Source organism: Apis florea, unplaced genomic scaffold (genome assembly GCF_048593485.1).
Source record: "Apis florea isolate Af1SG1 unplaced genomic scaffold, ASM4859348v1 contig_3078_pilon, whole genome shotgun sequence".
Taxonomy (NCBI): domain Eukaryota; kingdom Metazoa; phylum Arthropoda; class Insecta; order Hymenoptera; family Apidae; genus Apis; species Apis florea.
Window position 1 is genome coordinate 590,930 of NW_028256702.1, and position 26,869 is coordinate 617,798.

Below are 26,869 nucleotides of genomic sequence, written 5' to 3' on the forward strand. Positions count from 1 at the left end.
TTTGAAAAAAAGATGGTAATAGTAAAAAAAGAACAATATTTGAAACATCATTAAATTTATTAAAGACATTTCAAAAAATCATCAGGAAAAAATTCGAAGAAAATATATAAAAGAAATATATAAGATGACAAAAATAATCTAAAATTTGAAAAAAATTCAAAAGAATCATAAAATGTATATATAAAACATATAATAGATGTCATATAATGCATAGATGTGAAAAAGCAAAATTTGAATGAACAAAAAAATTTATCAATTAATAATAATTGAAAACAGATATAATAATTATATAATTTAAGCGGATGCTATATTTATTAAAACGGATACTTAATCGAGAAAATAAATATTTTTGATTAAAAGAGAAAAAGAATATAAGAATTTAATGAAAATATTAACAATACATGAGATTTGACAGGATTTAAAGGAGAAAAAAATTCATTTTATATTTATAAATAGATTTTTAAAATTAATAAAATAAACTATCCTAAAAGTTGGTTTGTTTTACTTAGTAAATGCTAATTCTTTTGATAATATGTATTATTTTTTATAATTTTTTTTTTGTAATAATATGTATTAATTCTAAATTAAAAAATTTTAAAAAAGTTCCAATATTTACAAAGTATAAAAAATTATAGAATAATTTTTAATAAAATAAAAAATTATTAATTAATTATATTTTATATTGATTTAAATTGAACTAAAGACATAGATGATAGAAAATTTTGTACGGGAGATATAGAAATTTCTACAAATTAATTTAATTTAGAAGACTAAAAAGCAAAATTCGTTGATTTATCCATAATGAAATATTTAGCATTATTAAATATAATAATAAAGGAAAATATTTATTTAAAAAAAACTTTCTGAACATACAAAACAAAACAAATATAAAGAAAAAGTTAAAAAGTAAAAATCATGAGATTTAAAAAAACTCTGATGATTTATTATGATAATCGAATTCAATTAAACAAAAATAATTTATATTATAATTAAAACTAACATATTGATATAAAATATTATTTTCCAAAGATAATAGTTGGAATGAAAAGATATAAAAATAAGACACAAAGGAAAGATACATTAAATAAAACTATTAAGTAGTTATAGAATAAATAAAAATTGTGAAATTGAAAAATTAAAATTTTTAACTAATTATTTAATATTTAAACATATTTTTCAAAATTTTTGAATTTCCAAATATTTTTATAGAGAGTATTGTATTTGAACAAATATTTTAAATTTTATAGACTACTATGAATAAAGATTATAACATGAATTATTTGTGAAATCATACGTTTTTGTCTGTTTTATATTCGTATGTTCATTCCGTATACATTAATTTATTTTGTATTTTTATTTTAATTTATTATGAATATATTAAATACAAATTAAACTGCTAAATTCTATCAAATATCTTCTCTATATTTTATAGTTGTTCTATGTTCTCTACTATTAACATTATCACGTAATATGGGAATCATTCTTTGTCCACTTCGTTGTAACATATAAAAACTAAATGGGAAAAAATTTTCTATTGTAGATGTTGTTCCTTTTTTACTATCAAAAAGAGGAAGTTGATTTCGAGTATTATTTTCAATTATAGTATAACAATATGCCAATTGATATATTCTGGTAATTTCTGCAAAATTATGCATAATTTCAGGATGGCAAACTTTCAATGGATTTAATTTACATGTTATAATTTTTGCTAAATCTAACTCTTGTAAATATAACATATCTGAAAAGAAATAAATAATATTTATAAAAAGTATATTGAAAAGATATATATCATTTAATATAAATTATTTACTTACACTTTCTTGAATCAGGATAGTCATTATGTCTTTTAGTAATTATAAGAAATAATGCCTGGCAAATAGAATAAAATACATTGTGTTCTTTATTTTCGCCTTCCATATAATTTGAATGGTCTTGCATATTGATATAATTATGTATCCATTTGGATATTTTAAATTGCACTACTTTCACTAATCTAATGAAAATAAAAAATATATAAAATATATGAACATTTACATTATAAATTTCATATTATTAAAAACATACCCAGTTGTAATAAATGTTGCTGTAACCACCAAACTAGCAATATAAGCTACAGATGATTGTCGTATAATTGAAGGTTCATTAGGATCAGATGCTTTTCGCCACAACCAATCTATAAAAGCTTCCACAACAGCTGCTTTAAAACTACAAATATAGAACATAATATACTGTACGTATTGACTCGCATGAGTAGGTAATATTACTGTTTCGAATATTCGTAACACGTCAAAATAGAGACTTTTTAAACATTCTATTTGCAAAACTTTGTTAATAAAACAAGAGTTATGCATGTATTTCAGAATCAGTTCCATGCATACATCCAATTTATGAGCTATTGGATGTATTTTTTCTGTTTCTGTTATATTATTTTCTTCAATATTGTTCTCAGTATCAAGTGTACTGTCACACTCACTACTATCATCCATTAAGTCTTCTTCTTCATTATCTATCTCTAAACGTGGTATGTTTACATCTAATACCATCAATCTATTACAAACAGAAATAATTCATCATAAAGTGTTTTTATTCTAAATTAATAAAATTTAAATATAAATTTAAATAATAATTTACCTATTAATAATTAGAGATAGAATATCAGATCGTAATTGTGGTGCATATTCTATTATTTGAATTAATGCATATACATAAACTTCATGTGTATGAGTTTCATGAACAATATATGGGAATCTTGCTCTAAGGGATTGTAGTAGAACTTTACTAGACCTAAAACAAATTTCATATAAATAATTATTATTTTAAGTTTTATTTATTTTTCATATACTATATATGAAACATATTATTCTATATATTATTACATATATAATTTTTGTCAACAAATCCTTACATTGGTACAACTTCTAAAATTTTTTGAAGAATATCATGTATATGATTCAACTTTTGAATGTCTTCTTCTCTGCATTCTCCATTTTTCCATTCAATATTATCATTTTCATCTACATAAGATAAAATTTTCAATTAAAAATATTTATTAAGATTATTTGTATAATTATATTTATTTTATTATAATTATAATTATTTTAAAATATACCTGGTTTAAATTGTTCAACTAAATTGTCTATTACATTTTTTGCATAATGAATTTGCATACAAATTAAATCTTCAATAAATGCTTTATAAGCAGATGTCATATCTGAAGAACGATTTGTCCATTTTATTTGTAAAAGTGTTTCTACAAATACTTTATGAATAGGACTAAGTAATGATATACATTGTCTTACATTTGATAAAAATTCTATTAAATCTGTATCCTAAAATATAAAAAATAATAGAAACAAATCAAAAATACCAAAATATTTTAAACTAAATAAAATTAATATATACTAATTAGTATATAGTATAATAATAGCTTTCTATTTTAATAACAATTACAATAATATATACCTTTATATTTGAATCTCGTAAAGTACATATTAAATCTTCGTAATCTTTTGTTCCATTACCAGTTTCAAAATTATAGATAATACTTTTAAGATTTTTTGGAAGTTTGAAATATACTCTATTAGATTGTCTTATAAGTTGTGATCTTATTCCAGGAGTTTTTAAAATTGATGAAACACTGCTAACTCTTGAAGATACAACTGACATCTGTTAAAAAATAATATTATGTATCTATTATTTGAAATAATTTTTTATAAAACTTTATTTTAATATAATAAAATTATGCATATTTGTAGTTACTATTAAAATAATTAAAATACATCTTATAATACATCTAATATTTATTAATACTGTCAAGCACACGTGTGCAAAAAGATAAATAAGAAGGTTATGATATAAAATAATAAATATCTAAGTAACTACTTACTTTTAAAATTATATTTATAACTTTTTAATACGATAATATTTTTAATAATTTCAACTTATATATCTGTTTACATTTTGAATTTATATTACTGATTAAATAGCTCTTAATATTTCTACATATACTTTCTTACATGTGGCCGGATAACCGCTACCGAATATATATAGTTTCATAATGATGTAGGTTCTACATTATCGATTTATACTATAGATAAATCGATAAATTTAAAATTTCTGAAATATTTTAACTTTTAATATTGTTAAAAATATAATAAAAAAATAATAATAAAAAAACATTTCAAGTAAAATATAAAATTATCTTTAAATGAGAATAAAAATTTAAAAATTTATTTCAAAATTACATATCACAAAATTTTTGAAATTCTTGAAATATAAATATAAATATTATGAAATTCTTTCTGAAATCCATATTTTTAAATTGAAAAAAATTTTAATATTGTATATTTACTTATATATATCACAAATACAAAATAAATTATGTAGAATATAAAATTCTTGTAACGGAAAAATTCAAAAAAAAAAAAAAAAAAAAAAAAAAATATATAAAAAAAATTTAAAAAATTTTGATTATTCGTATATTACTTGTATACAGTTTTGTACTTTGCTAATTCATTAGGTTGTCAATTAAAAATTCTATACTATAATTAAATATAATAACATTATAAACAAGAAAAATTTTACATTTTGAAGTTGGTATTATTTTAAAAAGTTTTTTTATTTTTATATATATTATATTATAATTAATAAAATATACATTAATAATAATTAGTAAAATATATATTATATATGTTATATAGTTTTATAAAAACTAACTTTTTTATATAATATTTAGTTTTATAAAAAAAAAAAATTGTTATGACTCTGACATATTTATTTAATATGATTTGAATTTTGTAAAAATGTTTTTAGTTTTCATTTTTTTTTATTACTTATATGAAGTTAAAAATAAATATAACATACAATTAAATATATATTTATATTATATATTATAAATATGTATTATTTATGTAATGACATTTAAATCAAAGTAATATTTCAGAAAATTTTCCAAATAAAATTATATTGATAAAATATTAAATAGTTTTCAAAAATTTAACAATTCTCAAATTTTACAGAATATTAATTTTATATATTGTAATAAAAATATATATATAATGCATTTATACATAAAGTTTCTTCCATTGCATTATTATCAAACACATTTAGCCAAATCATTTTGTGTAGTATTGTTCCACTAATTTATTAACAATTTGAATATAAAAAATAATACAAATTTTTTTATTTGCAAACATATTAAATTGAATTAAATTGAATCTTGCTGTAACAATTTTGGTGACAGATTATATTAATTTAATTTGAACATTATGCTATATTTGCTATATTTGCTATATTGCTATATTTTGCTTTATTTCTTATATTTTTTTTTACTATTATTGTTTTTTACTAAGTATATATTATATGTATAATATATTAATATAATATATAGTATAATGTAATATAGTATATATAATATAGTATATATGTAATATAATATATATATATATATATATATATATATATATATATAATGTAATATAGTATAATATAATATATAGTATAATGTAATATATAGTATAATATAATATATAGTATAATGTAATATATAGTATAATATAATATATAGTATAATATAATATATTGTGTGTGTATATATATATATGTTCAAATTTCTTTTTTTATTTTTAAATTTTTGTCTTATTTAATTAATTTTTATGTTAATGCTTTTTTTTAACTCAATCTTTAAAATTTTTTTATTAAATTTTAATAATTAATTTTTGTTATATTTTTTATATATTTATTTTATATATTATTATTTTATATATTTATATATTATATTTTTATATATAGAATATTAAAAAAGTTGAATAATAAAAATACACAATTTATGCAATAATTTTCGCGTAAATAGATGAACTTTGCTACACTAACCAATTAAAAAGCCACTAAATGAATCACCGTTTATAATATTACTCATTGAAAATTAAGATAACAGAACATATTACATCGACAAAAATAAATATCTATTAGATTAGATTATTAAAAGCATTTTTAATTATTTATTATATATTATTTGTGAACTTTTTTGTTGTTTTATATTGATTGTTTATTTAAATATTACTATTTATGTTTTAAATCTTTCAATCAGGAATTGAATTATGCTTTTTATTTTATTTTTATATTTTTATATAATTTAAATTTTATACATTTATTTTACGACTTCCTATTTTATTGTTGAACAACCAAATACACTGAAAGTGAATGGCAAATCATAAGAATTTTCTTTCCTACAATAATTGATATGTACAATCGTATTATATTTTATTTAATATGTATTATTTAATATTTTATTAGAAATATGAAAGATAAGAAAGAATTTTTATCCAATTTTTATATCTAATTTTTTTTTTTGTATAAGTGTTCAATATGAATCAACAATTTTGGATTTCTTTGTTCTTTTATTTTTCATTGCATTTATATATTCATTTTTAAATTATTAACCCAATACCATGAGAAATATAATTCTTTGAAAAAAGTTTTTAATCAAATATCAATATTACAATATATGAAATTGTAATTTTTCTGATATAAAATACTATTATTATATTATAAATATCGAATCATTTTTATCAAATGTATAGAAATATTGAATTGGTTTTTAATATGAGATAAATACAAAATAAATACAAAAAAAATATAATTCTTTTTTATTATGAAAATGAATATAGTTCTTAAAAAAAAAAAAAAAAGAAAAAAAATTTAGTTGGACATAGAATTAATGTCAATACATAAAAACAAACTTCTATGAAAAGTAATAGAAATGATAATAGAAAAAGTATCTTCGTGAAACTTATATCTATTTATTTATTTATTTTTTTAATTATTTTTATTATTTCTAATTTTCATTTTTATATTATTATTATAATATATTATTATTATATAAAATATTATTAACATTACCCTGAGATTTGTACAAGTGATAATATTCTTACTTGATAGTAGAATTCAAAACAATATTACAAAATAAAAATATATATATCTTTTCCTTAAAAAAAAAAAACAAAAACAAAAAACAAAAAAATCATTAATAAAAATTTGTATGGTTTCAAAAATATAATATACAATAGTATGATTTGCTTTTCATTGTATACATATTTTGTCATAAAGATCAAAGATCAATATTTTGTGATAGATTTTTTTGTTGTTCTGCCAATCTATTAAGAACTTTTCCTAAATTTTCTGGTAAATGATCCAATAACATTCGCGGCATTACAATCAATTCTGTAAATTCTTCTGGTTGTGCCCACCGCATTTCGAATGTCTTTTCTTTTATTTTTAATTTTTTCCTACAAAAAAAAATACTACATATAATTTATCATTAAATTTTCAAAATATTGCTCAATTTCGCATAATTTTATATATAAAATAAATTTTATATACTTTTTGATGTCTGATTTATCAATATTGCGTTCAGTTATATGGAGTATTTTACCGCTCGTATATAATTTCACTTGAGAAAACCTCCTTTTCGTAAAATCAGGTTCATATATTCTATTTTCCTGTAATATAATTTTTTTATTATTATATATATAAATTTTATAAACAGGAGAAAATTTATGAAAACCGCATAAAATTCAAAAATTAAAATTTTCAACATAATTAAAAATAAAAATATTAAATTATATTTACTTATTAAAACAATCAAATATCTAATTTTTAGTATTCCGTTTTGCTCAACTTTTTTCATATCTTATGTTTTAATTTTTAAAAACTATTTTTTATTAAAAAAAAATTAATAAAAAATATATATATATACCTCTAGTCTATTTATATTTCGATCGTTGAGTAAAGGCGATTTTCCTGATATAGTTTTTATACTATTGGGCTTCCACATTTTTTCAAGATCTTTTTCAGGAATACCAAATAAAACATAACCTAGTCCATTTAATACTATTCTATACTGAAAAATTCATATGCAGTATATATTTATTGTGATAATTTGAAATATAAAATTAGAAATAAAATAGAATTTAAAATATTATAAAATTATAATAAATTAAATTATTGATATCATTTCTAAACTTCATTTACATTCAAATATTTTATATCTATAGAATTTTGAATATTTTTGTAAATATAAATAAACATAAATAAGCATATTTGAATTTGGATAAATTATGAAAGATTTTATAACAATTTAGTTTTCTATTTTAAAAAATTGAAATTTAAATGATATCGTATTTAATATATTTAATATCAAGAAAATATTTGAATATTCAAGTACAAAGATTTCATTAATTATTATATTATAAAATCATTTAATTAAATCAATTAATCAGTTAATCAAAGCAATTATTTTATAGTAAAAATCTAATATATATATATAATAGATTTAATAATAGTAAAATCTAATATATATATATATATATATATATTAGATTTTAATCTTATCAAATATCTCAGAAAATATGAAAAATATAAGAAAAATTTGAAATAAATTTAAATAAATAAATGTCAATTAAATAAATTTCAATATTTCATTAATTGTTTTTTTATATGTAAATTAATACTTGTATGTTTTCTAAAAATCTATGTTTTATGAAATTAAAATATGATATTCTCTATACAAAATTTAATTGCTCTGATAATTGAAATATTTTAATGATATGATGATGATCATACCTTTGGCAAATGACAAGCACGAAGTACCATAAGTAAACGTGTTCGTAAATTTTCTATGCTATCAACGCTCAATCTCATCACGAAATCATCTCCAATTCCTATTGTAAAAATGAATTCTTCCGATATTCTGGCAAGTTCTCTCGAAACCAGGCCCGCTAAATAGGACATTTATTTTTTAATTAATGCATCATAACAAAAAAATTACAACATAAATTATGTAAATAAAACTTCACAAAACTCACAAACTTCATATTTAAAAAATATGTACCTGGCGTAGCAAATGCATAAACTTTCAAAGATGGATATCGTTGACGTAATAAAAATCCTAACAGTGTAGCTACACCGGCACCTAAACTGTGACCTAAAAATAAAACATTTTTATAAGAAATTATAGAAAAGAAGCATAAAACTTCAGTAACAGTAAAACATAAATATAAATTCGTCAAATTTTATATATATATAATTTTTTTTAAATATAAAATTTTTCACTATTTAATATAAAATTTTTTTTAATAAATAATATTTTTAAATTATATTTTTTTAACATAATAAAGATATACATATCTTAAAATACATAAATCATAATTTAAATAAATTGAAATATATAAATAAAATATAAATAATAATTATAACATTAAATACATATACGTTTTCAAAAATAATAATAGAAGAAATTTGAAGTATTAAATATTAAATTTTTTAAAAATAAAACATTTAATATACATACATATACTTTTCTATATACATATATATTTTTATTTTTAGATGCATACATAGTTTAATGCTATATAATTTTGCTATATAATGCAATTTTCTTATTATTATTTTTCTTATTATTATTTTTCTTATTATTATTATTTTATTATTATTTTTTATATTATTATTTTATTTTTTTATTTAAGTAAAAAATTAAAAATTTTAACATTAAACTTCAAAAAAATTTTAAATTTCATTAGCATTTTTAATATATTATTTGCATGTATTTCTTGTTTGTCTTGTTTATATTTTTTTTTATTCATTAAGCAAAAACTAAAATATTTGAATAAATATTCTATATATTTGTTACTTCTCGAAACAGAAAATATACAATATGAAAAGAATAAAAAAAAAAAATAATATAATAAAATATAATTAATCATTTTTTATACTATACATAAATATTTTCATTATTATTTTCAATTATCTTCAGTCATCATCAAACAATTCATCATCATACAATATAATATTATAACGAATATCTTAAAAATAAAAATTAATAAAAATATTTAAAAAAATATGAAAAATGAAATATGAAATATTTTATATATAAGTATATGACACTGAATTCCAAGATTTATTTAACATTTTTATTTACCTGTAATCAATAAATCATAATGAGGATACATATTGAATGCTCGTTCTAGAACTTTGTGATTATCTAACTCCCTCAATATCAGTTTAGCTCCTTGTATCATGCCTCTATGTGCCTATGTAATTATATATAATTATTATCTTGATTATTACATTTTTATGAATAATTTAACAAATACAGCGTACAAATTTGCTAAATAATATCAAAAAAATCTTATGTTTAAACCTTGATATTTACCTGAGCACCTGGTGGAACACCTTCACATTCGAAAATAACAGAATCTGCAGTAATATCGGTTATCACGTCACGCAACGAGAGAGAGCCTCGTAAAATTATAACAATTTTATTCGTTTTCTCATCTGCTATTACAAAAAATGGTATCTGAAAGTATTTAATACAAATTTCGTTTCTATTGAATATATGAACCATGCATATAAACATGTAAATCATTTAAATACCAACCTCACACAAATTGTTTTTAAATGACGCAAATAGAATATCATCAGTGGATAATTTTGATAAATATTTCACTCCAGTTAAGTAACAATAACAACAATTGTCACCCTTAATTGGAATACGTTTTCTTCTATAATTAAGCAACATATATACTTGATTTATTCATTTAAATTATAATTGCTATTAATATATAATTAATTATATAATATTAATAATTTATAAATAAATTAAATCAAAATAATATAAAAAAAATTTACGCTTTTTCTTTAAAGATTACAATATTACTATATAATATTTTAATTCTTATAATAATAATAATAATAATAATAATAATAATTATTTTATTACTATTATTATTATTATTATTATTATTATTAATTGAAATCATATTATTTAATTTACTTTTTATATTTTTTATAAATCTAATAAAAGTTTTAATTTCATTACAGAAGATTACAAATGTTTATTATATCATTACATATCTTTCACACATTTAATTATTTAAAAATGATTTAAAAAATTATTATAAAATTGTACTTGTAATATAATATAAAAAACAATAATAAAGTTTATTATATTTTATAATAGATATATAATACATAAAAATTTTTCAAATCAAGAAATGAATAAATTAAACATGAGAATTGAAATGATTTTTATATTAAGAAATGTATTATGTAATATACGACAAAAAAATGTAATTACATTTAAATTCTTTACAGTATAGATATTTATCTCTTTTTAAAAATATTTTATAATATTAATTATAATTTTTTTTACTTATTAATTATATTGCTTAATAACAATAATAAAGTTGTATAAGATTTGTATACTTACCGAAAACAAGCGCAACAAGTCAAATTTTTCATAAGATAAAAACATCCAGAACATTTATGTAAATATAACATAAATAACCATCCGTAAATGGCTTCTGAAAGCATCATGTAGTGAATTGCATTTTCCAAGGACATCCATTTTGGCATATTTTTAAAAATTACAGCTGCGTCTAGAATAACAATTTATACGTCATTTTTAAAATTGTTTTTACATCTTTAATTTAAGATTTATATTTTTTTAATACATTCATCAAATCATTCAATTGTAGAATATACAATATCCTTTAAAATTAACTAAAACTCTAAAGAAAATGTAATTTGATTACATCTAACATTAATAGTTTTTATAAAGTATTTAAAAAATATCATATATATCATAATAATATTATTTTATTTCAGAATTTTTAAAATAAATCATACAATAAATTTGAATAGTGTTATATTTGTGATAAAAAATAAAACTTTTATTAAAAAGAATATAAAAATAGATTTGATAAATTATAATATTTAAGATAAATATAGCTTTTATTCTACAATTAAGAGTGTGGTTTTCATTATATTATATTCTATTTTTAAATAAATTATTTTTATATATTATTAAATAAATATTTTCGAATAAAATTATTTTTATATATTTTTGAAAAAATTATTATATTCTAGAACGAATAGATTTTGAAAATATTAGTGAAAATGAATATAATAAATATTTCATAACCGCAAAAGATTAAAATCTGAGATGAGATTTTTCATGATACGTAAACAACTATAATATTTGATTCAAAATCAAATATTCACGAAACAATAAAATTTTGTCTTTATTTAATTTACTTGTATAGAATATTCTGTACATATATGTCATAAATTTTTGTAGACTAAAATTTTGAAATAAAATTAAAATTAAATTGATAATAATTAAAATCATAATAAGAAGAATAAAATACATACCGGAAGTGCGTACTGGAGTAGGGGATAAATTTATTCGATGTAATTCATGACGCTCTCGCTTTTCTTGAACTCTTAACAAGATGAGTCCTGCGATTACATCCGAAGGAATTAAATCCGTCCCACGGCTTAAAGCGGATAACAAAGCTAGAAAATAATTTTATGATATTAAAATTATGATATTATTATATTATATTACTTCTTATAATATGTAATATATTTTAGTATGTGATAAAATATAAATATTATAATTTATTAAATAAAATTTTAATAACAACAAACTTAATAATAACAAATTTTAATAATAACATAATAATTTTAATAAACTTCAATTTGAAAAAATTTTAGTTAGTTGTAAATTACTTTCATTTTTTTTTTTTTTTTTGTTTAGAATCAAATGCAAATAATCCTTTTCATTCTAAAACTTTGAACAATATAATCTTAATATTTTTCCGTGTGATAATTTTTTTTTTTGACAAATATATCTCATCTTATGTATTTAAACAAAAATTTTCTTAATTTACCAAAATTAAGTTGAAATTTTTTTAAATGTTTATAATTTTATCATTAATTTTATCATAATAAAAGAAAATAAAAAAAAGAATGACTTACAAATTATATTATTATTTTATATTATTATTAATTTACAATTTAATTAGATTTTACTATATTATATATATATATATATATATATATATATATATATATATATAATTTTTCTTTCCTTAATATACAATAATACACGTTATTATTAATATCAAAAGAGAAAATTTTGATTTTCATGCATACATAATTTTTCGGAAAAAAGTCCTGTGTTTTAAAAAAATTAAGAATAAATAGAAAAAGAGAATAGAAAAGATCAATACCGTGAATTTTAAAGAAATGTTATATTATTTCTATAATTATTATTTCTATGCATATTTATTGTGTGATATTCTATTACATAATGTATCAATTTTGTAAAGGATCATTAGAATATAACTCAAAATCGAATTAAAAATATCTATTCACAAGAATAATATCATAAATTTATTGTCAAAAAATTATTCATTTATTAAAAATAATAACAACACATATAAAAAGTTTTCATTTAATTATATGATATTATGATAATAGTAATGAAATTTTATCTTCTTCTATATATAACTTTGAAATATAAATAACTTTGATTATAATTATAAAACAGATAAATGAATTAAATTTCTCTTTGATAAAAAGTTATCTATATATCTAATTAGCATTAAATTTGTTACTTATTTAATTATCGAAAAACGATGTGTAATTTCAAATGACTTTTTTTCTCGGTATTGAAAATAAAAAACATATGATATAAATAGATATTTTAATTCCAATTACAGCAGGACTTTTTCTAGGCCAGTCGTACCTATGTCTCACCAGCAGCATGTTGAAGAATGTCTTTTGCATTCTCATCTTTCTTCATCCACCAGCAATACTTCAATCTTCGTAACCAAGTCTTTGAGATTTTGGCATGTTCCATTGAATTTTCTAAATATCTCTTATTTAATGAGCCTATCGGATCGAAAATTAATGCTAAACCGCCAATAGTAAGAGCAATAAGAACCCAATCGAAGAACACCAATGTTTGAACAACCGACATCGTATAATGTTCGTAACTACATTTGATATTTGATCCATATATCCAGAATGTTCCTAAAACATTCCATCCTATTTCGGGTAAAATTAATAATATCCTGTAAAAGCAAAAGATACATTTTTTAATATATTTTGCATTGTGATTTAAATCTTATGAAATTTGATTGATCGAATGTTTAAAGTTCTTGTATTTTATTTTAAAAATAGCCTCTAAAAGAATTGATAATTTTGACAAATTAATTTGACAATTTAAAAAAAAAATTTTAATAAAAAAAAAAAAAGATCTCTAAGCAAGTGAAATTAATTTTTTTCGAAAATGAAACCTGAAAATGTATTCTTTTTTTTTTTTTTTTTTTTAATTTAAGAATAAATGTTTAAGTAATTGAATGTATAGAATATTTTTCGTTATATAATTTAGCAATTATTAAAAATATTTAATGTAATAAACATGCTCTACCTATTGAAAAGACAATAATTTTTAATGCAATATTAGTATAAAATTAGATATGAAATTTCTTTCATAATTCTTATAATAATTGCAAATATATCTCTATATTAATATCGAGTTTTCTTTAAGTAACTTTAATTAGTTAATGAAACTATAAAAAATAATTTTATATCATGCATAACATGTCATGTCATGTCATGTTTTTTGATATAAAAAATTACTTATATGAAAAATCATGTCTTTTTTATTGTATACATTAATTGCATATGAAATATGTATGAAATATCAATATCATGAAAATAATTTTATCCAATAAATCTTAGATATGAAGAAAATTTTTTATTTCAATTATATTAAACTGCCTAATTTTAATATTGTTAAAAAAATTATATTTAAAAGAAGATAATATTACAAATAATATATTCGATTAAATCATAAATTAATATATTATAACATAAAAAAAACATATCGGAATAAAACAAAATATTGTTTTATTTTAAATATTTTATAATAAATAACTTTATTAATAATAATGAATAATTCATTAATGATACATAAATTGCTATATAATTTTTACACATTTACTTACTTAATTGCCAAAAATGGTTCAACGTATTTACGAGCCTGCGTTTCCATGATAGATCCTCTTGAGCTCAATTTTATGATAATAAGTAGAAGAAGTATAGATATAATAAGAAATGAACCTTCTCCCAGAAGATACACACGAACTAATACTCCACCTGATTGGCAATTCCATGTATATTCGTAATATTTGATGCACGTTATTACAATTGGAACTAACCTATAAACAATTAGAATTAATTGTATAAAAATTCAAATGATCTAGAATTTATTCAATAATATTTTCCGAATATTAATAATAATTGCATGAATATAAAGTAATAAGTATAAAGAGCATTATAACATGATTTTGAAACGGTAAAAATCTGCAAATAAAAGAGCGTGTAAAAATGATCTTGATGTTGAATTTCAAGATGAAATTTTTTTTATTGCATCATATTTTATTCATTGCAAGAATAAAAAAATTTCTCTCTCTTTTTCTCTATTATTTACTGTTCTTATTTATAATGTTAGAAAAATAGAAAAGATTTAGAGACTCGTATTTTTATAATATATATATATATATATATATATATATATCTAATTCTACTAATTTATTGAATTTTTACTATATTTATATTATTTTCGCATTGAAAATCACTGCATATCATATACGATTGAATTATTTATTTTAACACATTATATATTTTATTATATAATTTATTTTCATATCTTTAATATTCCAATTAAAAACAAGAACATCTTCGTTTTTTGAAAGATATCGCATAAAAAATTTATATTATTGTACTACTTATAAAAGATAATTTTTCTTTTTACAAGTTTTAGTTTACAAGTTTTTTTAAAATTTAGTATGAAGAGTCATAATAATATTTAATGAAATGATGAATAAAGATGAAATGATGAATAAAGATGAAATGATGAATAAAGATAAAAATGATATCATATTGGAATCATTTTTCATTAAATAAAACAACAAGATATTCTCACAACGGACAATATAATTAATAAAATATTTATAATATCCTTTAATAATTCGTGAAAAAAATTTATTGATAATTATTTAAAATAAGAAACTTCATCGATTTTAATAGTTTTTAAATTAATATATTTTTTATCGTTTTCCATATACATAAATATCATTTGATTATATGATAATCATATAATGATTTTAAGTTATACACAAAATAATGATTTCCCATCTAGAGTGAAAAACATGGCAAAAAAAATTTGAAAATGATAAATTTAAATTCATTTTTAATAAAGTAAAAAAATCAATAATTTATGGATATTTTTAATTTGGTATAGAGTTCATACAATTTTCTGAAGAATTATTGCAATTATTTTGCGATTATTTTAAAAAATTTTAAATTGCAAAATATAAATAAAGAGAGATTTTTAAGATTTATTTATTATTATCAATGTGATATTTTAACATTTAATTTCTGACTTTAGACAAATAATGGATAATATTATTTGAATAAGTTAAAGAAAGAAATTTAATGTCTATTGTAACATATATTTTAAAAATAATTTTAAAAATATTAATTATATAGCAAGCTTTTAATATTTTTTTTTAATTTCTATTTCTATATCGCAATCTTCTTCTCAAATTCAATCATAGACAGGTAGTATGAAAAATGAAGAGGATAAAAAACATTTGTAATAGTTTTGTTTATTTCTGCTTATTTCTGCTTACAATAAAATTACATAAAATTAATAAAAAGAAAGCATAAGAATTAAAATCATCAATTTTAATGGAATTTTTAAAATATTCAATAACATTTTATCACTTCATAAATTAACTCATTTTACTCACTTTACTCATTTAAAAATTGATTCAAAGCTTGTGAATGTTTTTGATTTAAAAGCTCATGATGTAAGTAATAATATCTTGCTAATACATTTTTTATTTTTGTTAGTATCATAGAATTATTCTTATCAATTCCTGCAATTATTTTGGATGGAGTGAATGACTTATACGTTCATGTTTAATTTTTAATTAATAATGAGTCATTAAAATAAGAAAAATAAAATTTTTATATTTTTACAAATTTAAATAAAAATGATAATAAATTTGATCATAGTTAATAATAAATTTGTATTACAAATAGTAAATGAAAAAAAACAATGTCGAATTTTCCTCTTTAGTTTCACGTTAATTTTCTTTTCTTTTCTTTTTTTTTTTTTTTTTTTTTTCTTATTTTGAATTATAGAATTAAAAAAATCAAATTGACAACCTGTAATTTCTGTAATTATTAATATTAAAATAATTTTTATCTCGTTAATCCGAAATTTCATTTTGATGTATCATTTTTTACTTTTTTCATCTTAAATTATTTTTATTTAACGAATACAATCCATAAACTTTTACATTAAATTTTGCTTGTTTGAATTGGAATTATAATCGTATCGGTTTTACAATGTCTGAAGATTGTTTTTTAGATTTATTTTAATTCTATTATTAATAGTTAATTTTATTACTATATTACTTATATTTAAAATAAAAATAAATTCAATTAATCAACTTATTACTTACCAAGCGATTCGAATGAAAACTTCAAAGAGACCTGGATAAACACAGTCGTCGCTTGCAGTCAACCATTTTCTGCCGAAAAGTTTTATAGCCGGCATTTCTCTGTGGAGAATACAGCGATATATAAGATTATTTTCTTTACAGAGATTGAGATACTTTCAAGAATATTTCTCGCAAGATGAAACAAGATTATCATTTTTTTCAGTTGTGGCCTTGATTTTATCGTAAATTTTCAAGTTTCGATTTGTATGAAAATATTTGAAAAGATTAAAATAGAAAAAATTCTTAACTATGAATATATATAATAAATTCTATTAGTTTATAATAGCAAAAATATATGAAATAAATTTATAATAAAAATGAGGTTACTTAGCTTTAACTATTAAACTTTTTTTTAATGAACGAATTTAAGAATATTTTGTTATTAATTAAACACATATTTCATCGATATAAAATTTTATCAACTCTTTTTATTAAAATCACCGATCGAAAAATTTTTTCAGAATATTTTGTTGTTAATTAAACACATATTTCATTACTATAAAATTTTATTAATATAACTCTTTTCTCTTTTTCGTTTTCAGATTTTTATTGAGATCTCCAGATGACAATTCATCAATCAAGAATTCTAGTTGGAAATAAACTTACTATTAATGAAAGTTACTGTCGGATAGTTACTTTCAATGCAGTGTATACTTGCGAGAGATATTCATGAGAGCAATTCTCCAGAGTTTTACTCTCAAATGTACGTATTCATACTTTAAGTCTTGCATGGGTAGCGTTCTTTAGAATTTAATGTTTATATACATGAAGAAGGAACAAATGACAAAAAGAAAAGATTTGTATATTAAAATCAGATCAACAGATATTTACAATATTTGTAAAAGATTCAAAAATTGGAGAAACATGTAAAAATAAGCAACGATATTTTATGATTATAAATTTTCTCAAGAATTTGATAATCTTTTGTATACATTACGGCAAATATATTTATTTTTCTTAATAGTAAATTACAAACTAGAGAAAGCGTTGAGAGAAAGTCTTTGTCTATCCTACATCTGAGAATATTGACATAACTTTACGGTATTCATAACTGGACCCTGACCCTAAAATAAAGATCAATTTTACATCTTAAAATTCTAGAAATAATTTCAGGCGCAAAGATGTCTCTTTTGCTCGAAAACATTCCATTTTCTTTCAATACCAATGATATAATTAATATTGTTTTATACTAATAATATTTCTATTATATAAGGAAAACTATTTTCTTTAATTAAGATAAATATTCTCATCATTCTAATTAGTGTAGAAAACAGTTTTTTTATATTTATGATCAGTTATTTGAATTATTCTTTTATGCATGAGTTATATAACTGATTCTTAGTGATTTCAAACAACTTTATCATTTATTACCATCACGACAAAACTCGACATATTTTGTTTCAACTTTTTGTTCAAGTTTGTTCAAGACTCATCGACGACATATACCTAACACTATAATTGTGGCGCGATAATTTTACGCGCTTTGTGATTGGCTAGTGTGTTCCATTAATTATTCGTTAACAAAGCAAAAACGAAAATATTTGCAAAGGAAAAAATTGTTTTGAAAATTAAAACCACTCACAATTTTTAACATTTTTCGTGTTATTAACGAAATTTAAAGACCTGAATGCAATGTAATTGCGAATTTTATTAATTATTATTTCATATACATATTATAATTTAATAATTTATATTAATAATTTATTATTATTTTATTTTATATTCCCAGGCAATCGTATTAGCTGATTTAAAAAAAAAAAAAAATCTGGATATTTGGTAAAATCAAACAATAAAGAATATACAGATAAAAAAATGTATATGCTATAATCAAAGTAAAAAAAGAAAACAAAATTAATAACATGTGTGTATTTAATATAATTAATAAAAATAATAGTTAATTATTATTATTATTGAATTATTATTGAATATCGAATACTAAAAATACAAAAAAAATGTTGAGAATTATGAATGATCCATATTTCCAAGAATTGTACACGAATATTTAATAATTATACATTTAAATATAATTTTTTTGTAATTTATGCATTTAAATTTAACTTCATTTGTAAAGAATATTTAATATCTTTTTGCAATCACAACTCAGAAGTGTTAAAATTTTAAACAAAGCATGAAATTTCTATTATTCTATATTCTATCTTACTATTATATATATATATATATATATATATATATATATATATATATATATATATATATATATATATTTTTTTTTTTATATGTACAAAATGTTTGGTTCTCTTATTTAAATTAAGATAAAAATAAGATTTTTTTGTGACAAGAAATGCACAAATATTTTTTTTTACTTAGATCATAAATTTTCAAAAATTACTTAAACATATTTGATGTTTAATAAAATATAAAAATTACATAAAATAACAATATTTCTATTAAATATACGAAAATATTTTTCCTTTTGTAATATAACTGTAAGAATATAACTGTAAGAAATAATTTACATTAGAATACATTAAAATAATTTATAATTCTTATCGTTATATACAATATTATAAATAGTAATTAAATGCTAATAAGCTAATATACTAATATCCAAAGTTTAATTCTATTTTTTATTCAGTTATTAACTCTCTTTTTAAATTTAAAGTTTAATAAATAATATTTTTTATATATTAAATATTATAAATATAATGCACATATATTTATTTAAAAAGTTTACAACAAATTCGAAATTCGTCTACATAAATATGACACATACGTATCGTATATTTCATATTTCGTTTTCGAAATTTTTCTATTTATGTGTGTTCATTTTCTAAACTAGTTTTTCTATAAATAATATTTTCTTCCCAAGACAGAGAATTTCTATGTCTGTATACTTTCGATTTATTCATTATACTAATCGACATATTACGAGAAAAAACATTAAATCAAATGGAAACATTTAAATTTCTAAATATATATTCACCTCTGGAACAAAGCGTTTCACTGTAGAATTTTGAATCATTCACAAAAATGCCAGTTTCTCATATGCACAATCCGCGGTTTTTCAAATATATTTAAAAAACAGGATGCAGAGACTTTTTCAACTATTCATACGACAAATTCTTGATATATTTTAACGAGGGATGATTTTTAATTCACATGCATCGAAATAAATATCATATCCGTTCACTATCAATGGAACTTAAACGAATCCGAAATGTGATAACGTCGATGAACAGTTGCTGATCTAGCAAAATATGCGACGAGCTAAATGATATTTCATATAGCCGACGTGATTAGAAAGAAGCGCGATTTAATATGACTGCCGGAAAGAAGTTTCGACTCACGACAGCAAAGTGCACACACACAATACGCTCGTAAACCCGTTCACCTTGTTTCGAGTAGCGAGCATCCCGCGTTGAATCTTGCGAGCTGGTTGGCGGTGACTGTCCGGCACTTTCCCTTCGTTCCTCCCAATCACACCGTTTCTTTTTTCGCTTAAGAAAAAAAAAAAAGAAGAAAAAAGCCAATAGCACGGACAACAGGTGATGGTAGGAGCAAGTATTGCCCCTAGTATTTCACTATTGCAACAAGTTTTGTCGCTTTATTTCATGCAAAAATGAAAATGAGCTGATGATTATAATTATCGAGCAAACAAAAAATTTTATTTTTATTTTTTAACGCAATGGAAAATGTATGTTTACTCGCTTAAGTGAAAATTATGCTAACTTTGCTTGATGAGGAAGAGGAAAGATTAAATATCGATTAAATTAAATATATATATATCGATTTTATAAAAATTTTCTTTAACAATATTTATAATATATTTATATCATATTTGTTTGTAAAATTAATTAAATAATTTAATTTTTAAATTTCATTTAATAATTAATGAGATAAATTTTCATTAATTATTGTGATTAATGATTGCGTTCTGTATATGATAAAAGATATTTTGAATTTATTTATGATCATAAATTATCTAGTTTGTAAATATGTAAAGAACTTAATGTATGCAATCATTTTTAATTCTTATATAATAGATATTTAAATATCTATTTCATTTATAATAGAATAAAAAAATTCAAACGCTAAAAAAGTGATGTCTGAAATCATCAATTTATATAAATTTTCTAAATATTTTTTTATGCACATATTTATGCTTAATAATAATAGATAAATATGTGTTTAAATATTTATCTCTATTTTTTTCAATAATTTCAAACAAAATTTTTTACTTGTCTTCTTTTATATATCTTATTTTACATATACAAAATATTAATATATTCTTCATTTCTGAATTATCAATTCTAGAAGTCAAAACAAACGTAAAAATTAATATATAAAAATGTCGATCGAGGCTTATTTAATTTATTTTAAGTTATAAGTTGTTTAAGCGAAGAGACAGAAATAAATTAAAACGATAGAGATAGACTATCTTATTATATCTGTTTCATAACATAAATTATTATTTGTTGATTTAATAAATAACCGACATTTTTGCACATCAAATTTTATTTTAATTTTGATTCTAACAAAATATCTCAAGAATATATTAATATTCTTATATATGTATATATCTATATTCTATTTTTAAATTTTCTCTTTGTAGCTTATTAATTGCTTGATAAGTGATGATATATAAAATATATGATTAATAAATTCTTAAAGTACGTCACTATTTATTGATTATTATTTGAAAATTTCTCAGTATTATCAACTTGTAAGAAATATTTTGAAAAATTATTAGCGATAGCTTTATTCTCAAATACGTATTTTTAAATTTGTGAAGAATAAAATTGTGATATTTGCAGATACGCATTAGAAATTAAAAATAATTTTTCTTGGAATTATTTTTTCAAGAAATCTCAAGAAAAAGAAAAAAAAAATATTGAAAATTAAATAATTAAAAATCTTGTATCATGAATTAATCATTTATATATTATATATTTATATTATATGTATATTTATTTATAATTTTTTTATTACGTTACGATATGCATTTAAATGCATTGTGATTGTTTTTATTATTGAAAATATCAAAACATATAAAAATAATACATAAAAAAAAAATAATTATGTAAATAATTATTGTAATTTATGTAAATAATTACATATACATTACATATACATTAAATATATAGTTTATATTAATATTGTAATATAACTATATAATATGTTAATAAACATATAATACATATACAAAATTTGCAATTCGATTTTAACGATATTTCATATTACTAACAACTATAATCGCTTGAATCAATAATTTATATTTTTTTTATATTTTTAATTTATATTTTTATTTATAATTTATATTTAATTTTTAATTATAATGATGTATAAATAATATAAAAGTTACTTGTAATAAATTATCTGAAAGTAAATATCATAGATAAAGTGACACATTAACGCAAGAATTTTATATATACAAAAGTGTGAGTTTTTCGAGAAGTCAAGAATTTTAAATAGATGGTTGCCGTAACTGTGTTTATTGTGTGCAATAATTTCTTGGAAAAAGAATTTAAAATTATTAAATTCTAAAAAATTCAATATTTGAAAATGCATTTAAATAATATGGCATCGAATTTAATTTAAATTATAATCGAATTCCTAATTGTTCATTATTGCTAACAATTTGTAAATAATAATAAAATACTCACTTAGTTTTGCCATTTGTCGATTGACGAAAATGAATATGGATATTTTTAAGTTTGTATCAATGAAAAATTTAATTTACAAACATAAAAATATGATAAAATGTTACTGTATGTAACAAATATGTATAAAAAAATATATTTTATGATATACCGTTTACCATAAACTTAAGTCTATATAATTTATATCTAAAACTTATGTAAAATTTACTGAAATTATAAAAATAGAAAAGAAAAAGAGAGTTTTGTGTTAATTTCTAATTTCTCTATAATATACATGCATAACTATACATATATGCGTGATATTCTATATATATAATAGTAATATCTATAATAATAATAAATGTAAAAATATTAATGTACGTATATGTAATAATAAATCAAGTGAATAAATATTGACTTTATTTTGAATAAAGTTCTCGAAAAACTGCTTCATCATTGATTTTGATAAAGTTGTTTTTAAAACGCTTTCTCGTGACATACATATAATTGTAAATATAAAGAATATTCAGACAATGGAAAGAATTACAAAGAAAAAAAAAAAAGTATAAAAAGTCTATATTCTCATAAACTTGAACGCTATCGTTTTTTAATTTATTATAAACTATAAAAAATGTTTTTAAAGAAGTGTTTCTATTTCAATATTATTGGAAATAAAATTATTTGCATTAATTATTTCCACTAATGCATTCGATATAGCTTTACATAAAGCTATATTGTTATAAATTAAATATTTTCGCGTTGTTTAATATAGAAAAATAACAATAATCGTCAATAATTTAAAGAAAAAGTGGCAAGAAAAAGGAATGAAGATTTTATAGGTTTGTTTGGTTAATAGATACAGGTATGTTATTTTGATCATCTTGATACTTACAAATCCAAATTAATTGCAGTTCTATTCAAATGATATTGTGATCGGCCATAGCTGGATCACAATGATAATCTAAAATATAACCAATAATTTCACGTGTTTTTCTTTCATACATATATAATTTATATACATAAATAAATATATAATTTATTTATAATTGGATATAGATATGCAATCACTTATATCTAAGTATCTAAGTAATATCAATTTATATTTTCTTTTTATCATATTTCTTATTATAATTACATCGTTTGTTCGGAATGTATAAATACTATATAAATACTACGATAAATGTTAAAATGATTACTTTTTTTAATATCTATTACGAATGATGATTGTAAAATGTCAACAGCCAAATTCATGTTACTACGATTCATAGCCTATTGGTTATTGTATTTAAAAATTGTAAAATAAAAAGAAGAAAACACATTTCCGCGTTTACGAAAAATTGTCCTTTAACTCGAAAAATGAAAACCGTTAAGTTAATAGGAAATAAAATTATTAGGAAATAAAAAAATAAATTTAAAATAAAAAATGATTAAAAACCGATTTTTTCAAAGAATGATTAGTAGCATTATTTAGATTAAATAGCAATTTTATTTTGATATCTCTATAATGTAATTATATATATATATATTATAAATAGTGCTAAAAATGACAACATTATATGAGTCATAATTAACAAAGAACTACTGTTTTAATGCCTAAATAAAATTAGTAAGATCGTATAACTTTCCTTATAAAGTCGAAATAAACTCAAAGATATTCCTAATTAGTTAAATATTGCATTATCAATTATACCAATTAATAATGACTATGTTGTAACACAAGTTTAAGAAAGTTATTTGAACTTAAACAAACAATATTTAAGCTTATACAAAGTGATTCTCAGATAATATCTCATTTTATTAGTGTTGTTATTAATAATAAAAAATTTTTCAAATCAAGTCGAATGATTTTAAGAATATTTTGATATTATTAATTTTTTTATAGACAAAGAATATGAAGCGAAGCAATATTTTACTATTCGTGTCTTTCATATGATAAATTTTCAAGTTAATAATCTTTTAAATTAATGATTTTTAGATACAATAAAAAAAATATGACTGAAATATCTTTTACGGATCTAACTACAAAAGAACTAATAAGTTATCAGAATGTGAAATTATTTAACTTTATAAAAAAAAAAAAAAACATTTTTTTTGTTATAGATAACAATGATGAAAATCGAGATTAATATCTGAATCACTTTATACATTTTCTTAAACTCAATGAATTAAATCATTGGTGACTAATTTAAAAATATTATTAAGAATACTAACTCCCTAGATGTTTTTCAATTTTTTTTTTAATGATCAAGCAAATTTTAAGCTTTCTATCTTAATTTTTACATAAATATCACTATCATATCATATTTAAATATATAAATTAATACTGATAATTTTTTCAATAAAATTTTTCATAAAAATCGTTTAGATTAATAATAATAGAAGTTACGAGTTAAAAAAATACGAGTTCTGCCTATTTCTTCAATTTCCTTCGATTCAATAAATCAGTCAAATTCATAAAAAATCAATATGCTATTTTTTAATTTAGTGAGATTTTTTGAAAGCATTTTCTTATAATTAAGGTTTCCTTTTGAGAAAATAATCTGATCAAAACTAGTTTCTTCAATAAATATGAAGGCATCAATAAATTAATGTTTATTATTAATTATGTTAGTTATGTGTTATTATTAGTTATGTATAATATCTTATTGCAAGTGTTAATTTAAAATACCATAAGAAACTTCGAAAAATTCAACTGTTTTTATTAGTTATATATTATTATACTAAAATTCTATGATTATTAAATATAAAATTTATTAAGTAGTTAACTTATTAAGTAATTTTTAGCACAATGATTTTATAATTTGAATTTCCTGTTAGTATTCACTTTTGGCTGAAAATATTTGTAAATGCTCATAATCTTTTATATAAAAAAAAAAATAAATAAAATAAAATAAATAATATTTTATAATTAACAATTTAACAAGTTATTAACAATAAATTCCATTTAGAGAATCAAATTAAATGCTTAAAAAAAAAAAAAAATATTCAGAAAATTCTCAAATATATTCATCAATATAAAAACGAAATCGAAACTGTTTACGCAATTATTCGAGCAATCACGGAAATCATCGAAACATTCCATGTTCGTTAATATATGTTACAAAAAACCTTCACTACGTAACGTTAAACATAAAATAAACTAAAATATGTTATCAACGTAAAAACATTCTACAACTCTACAAATATTATTTTAACAATTTAAATTCTATGAATAATCAATATTATTACTTAAAAATACGAAGAATCTTATGCTAATTCAATTTAATGAGATGCTATCATCAGCATAATCTAGTTTCTTCTTTATGGCAGAAAAAAAGATAAAAATCGATAGATTAAAAAAATTAAAATTTTCATACTTTAGCATTAATCTAAATATTAATGTATTTTTGTTATTAATACATTATAATTTTTTATTTAAAAAAATACATAAAAATTAGATTCAAAAAGAATAAGAATTATTAATAATCTTATATTTACTATCAATTAATATTTAATATTTCCATGAAAAAAAATCTCCTACATTCATATTATTTATTGAATAATAATTTCAACAATTAAAATATTAAGAATGAAACATATACATATAAAAGTTAAATTACATAAATTATATTGTAAATTATATTGAACATATATATACATATACATGCATGCACATATTTATCTGTTATTTATTATTATTTTTTAAAACATAAATAAAACAATTGATTGGCATGAATATATATATATATATATATATATATGAATATAAACAATAGAAATTCATTATGTTCATTGAATATATTTCATATCAATAAAAATTATTCAGATGAAAATCGAAACAAGTAAGAATAAATTTAACATAAA

At 19.1% G+C, this 26,869-nt stretch overlaps 2 protein-coding genes across 6 annotated transcripts; both read right to left on the reverse strand.

The window, feature by feature from the left end:
- Window positions 1-1,339: 1,339 nt before the first annotated feature.
- Tif-IA (RNA polymerase I-specific transcription initiation factor RRN3 homolog Tif-IA) lies at window positions 1,340-4,116 on the reverse strand. The gene is made up of 8 exons (XM_003697083.4): window positions 3,887-4,116; window positions 3,463-3,666; window positions 3,110-3,329; window positions 2,906-3,014; window positions 2,632-2,784; window positions 2,065-2,547; window positions 1,815-1,993; window positions 1,340-1,738 (listed from the first exon to the last, which is right to left on the reverse strand). Exons 2-8 carry the CDS (start codon window positions 3,664-3,666, stop codon window positions 1,407-1,409), a joined length of 1,680 nt encoding a protein of 559 aa, XP_003697131.1. The 5' UTR covers window positions 3,887-4,116; the 3' UTR covers window positions 1,340-1,406.
- Window positions 4,117-6,780: 2,664 nt separating this feature from the next.
- On the reverse strand, window positions 6,781-20,821 carry LOC100872979 (diacylglycerol lipase-beta). 5 transcript variants are annotated; one of them, XR_015292158.1, is made up of 14 exons: window positions 20,371-20,747; window positions 17,388-17,486; window positions 14,859-15,071; window positions 13,603-13,919; window positions 12,211-12,354; window positions 11,267-11,435; window positions 10,436-10,559; window positions 10,211-10,354; window positions 9,977-10,088; window positions 8,891-8,983; window positions 8,623-8,777; window positions 7,757-7,895; window positions 7,381-7,499; window positions 6,781-7,286 (listed from the first exon to the last, which is right to left on the reverse strand). XR_015292158.1 is itself a non-coding variant. In XM_086908362.1 (14 exons), the coding sequence occupies exons 2-14, from the start codon at window positions 17,480-17,482 to the stop codon at window positions 7,109-7,111; spliced, it is 2,022 nt and encodes a 673-aa protein (XP_086764488.1). In that variant the 5' UTR covers window positions 17,483-17,486; window positions 20,779-20,821; the 3' UTR covers window positions 6,781-7,108. The 5 variants fall into 5 exon arrangements, 3 of the variants coding, with proteins under 3 accessions (XP_086764488.1, XP_086764489.1, XP_086764487.1); XM_086908362.1 differs by lacking the exon at window positions 20,371-20,747 and adding an exon at window positions 20,779-20,821 and having other exon boundaries at window positions 6,781-7,301; window positions 7,757-7,900; XM_086908363.1 differs by having other exon boundaries at window positions 7,757-7,900.
- Window positions 20,822-26,869: the final 6,048 nt, after the last annotated feature.

Coding starts and splice junctions, on each gene's coding strand:
- Tif-IA (XM_003697083.4), bottom strand. CDS start 3,666: ATGTCAGTTGTATCTTCAAGAGTTAGCAGTGTTTCATCAATTTTAAAA. Junction 3,330..3,462: donor TACGAGATTCAAATATAAAG/GTATATATTATT, acceptor TTTATATTTTAG/GATACAGATTTAATAGAATT. Junction 1,994..2,064: donor GCAACATTTATTACAACTGG/GTATGTTTTTAA, acceptor TATTTTCATTAG/ATTAGTGAAAGTAGTGCAAT.
- LOC100872979 (XM_086908362.1), bottom strand. CDS start 17,482: ATGCCGGCTATAAAACTTTTCGGCAGAAAATGGTTGACTGCAAGCGAC. Junction 12,355..13,602: donor CATTCTTCAACATGCTGCTG/GTGAGACATAGG, acceptor ATTATTTTCTAG/CTTTGTTATCCGCTTTAAGC. Junction 10,560..11,266: donor ACTTGTTGCGCTTGTTTTCG/GTAAGTATACAA, acceptor GCTTAATTATAG/AAGAAAACGTATTCCAATTA.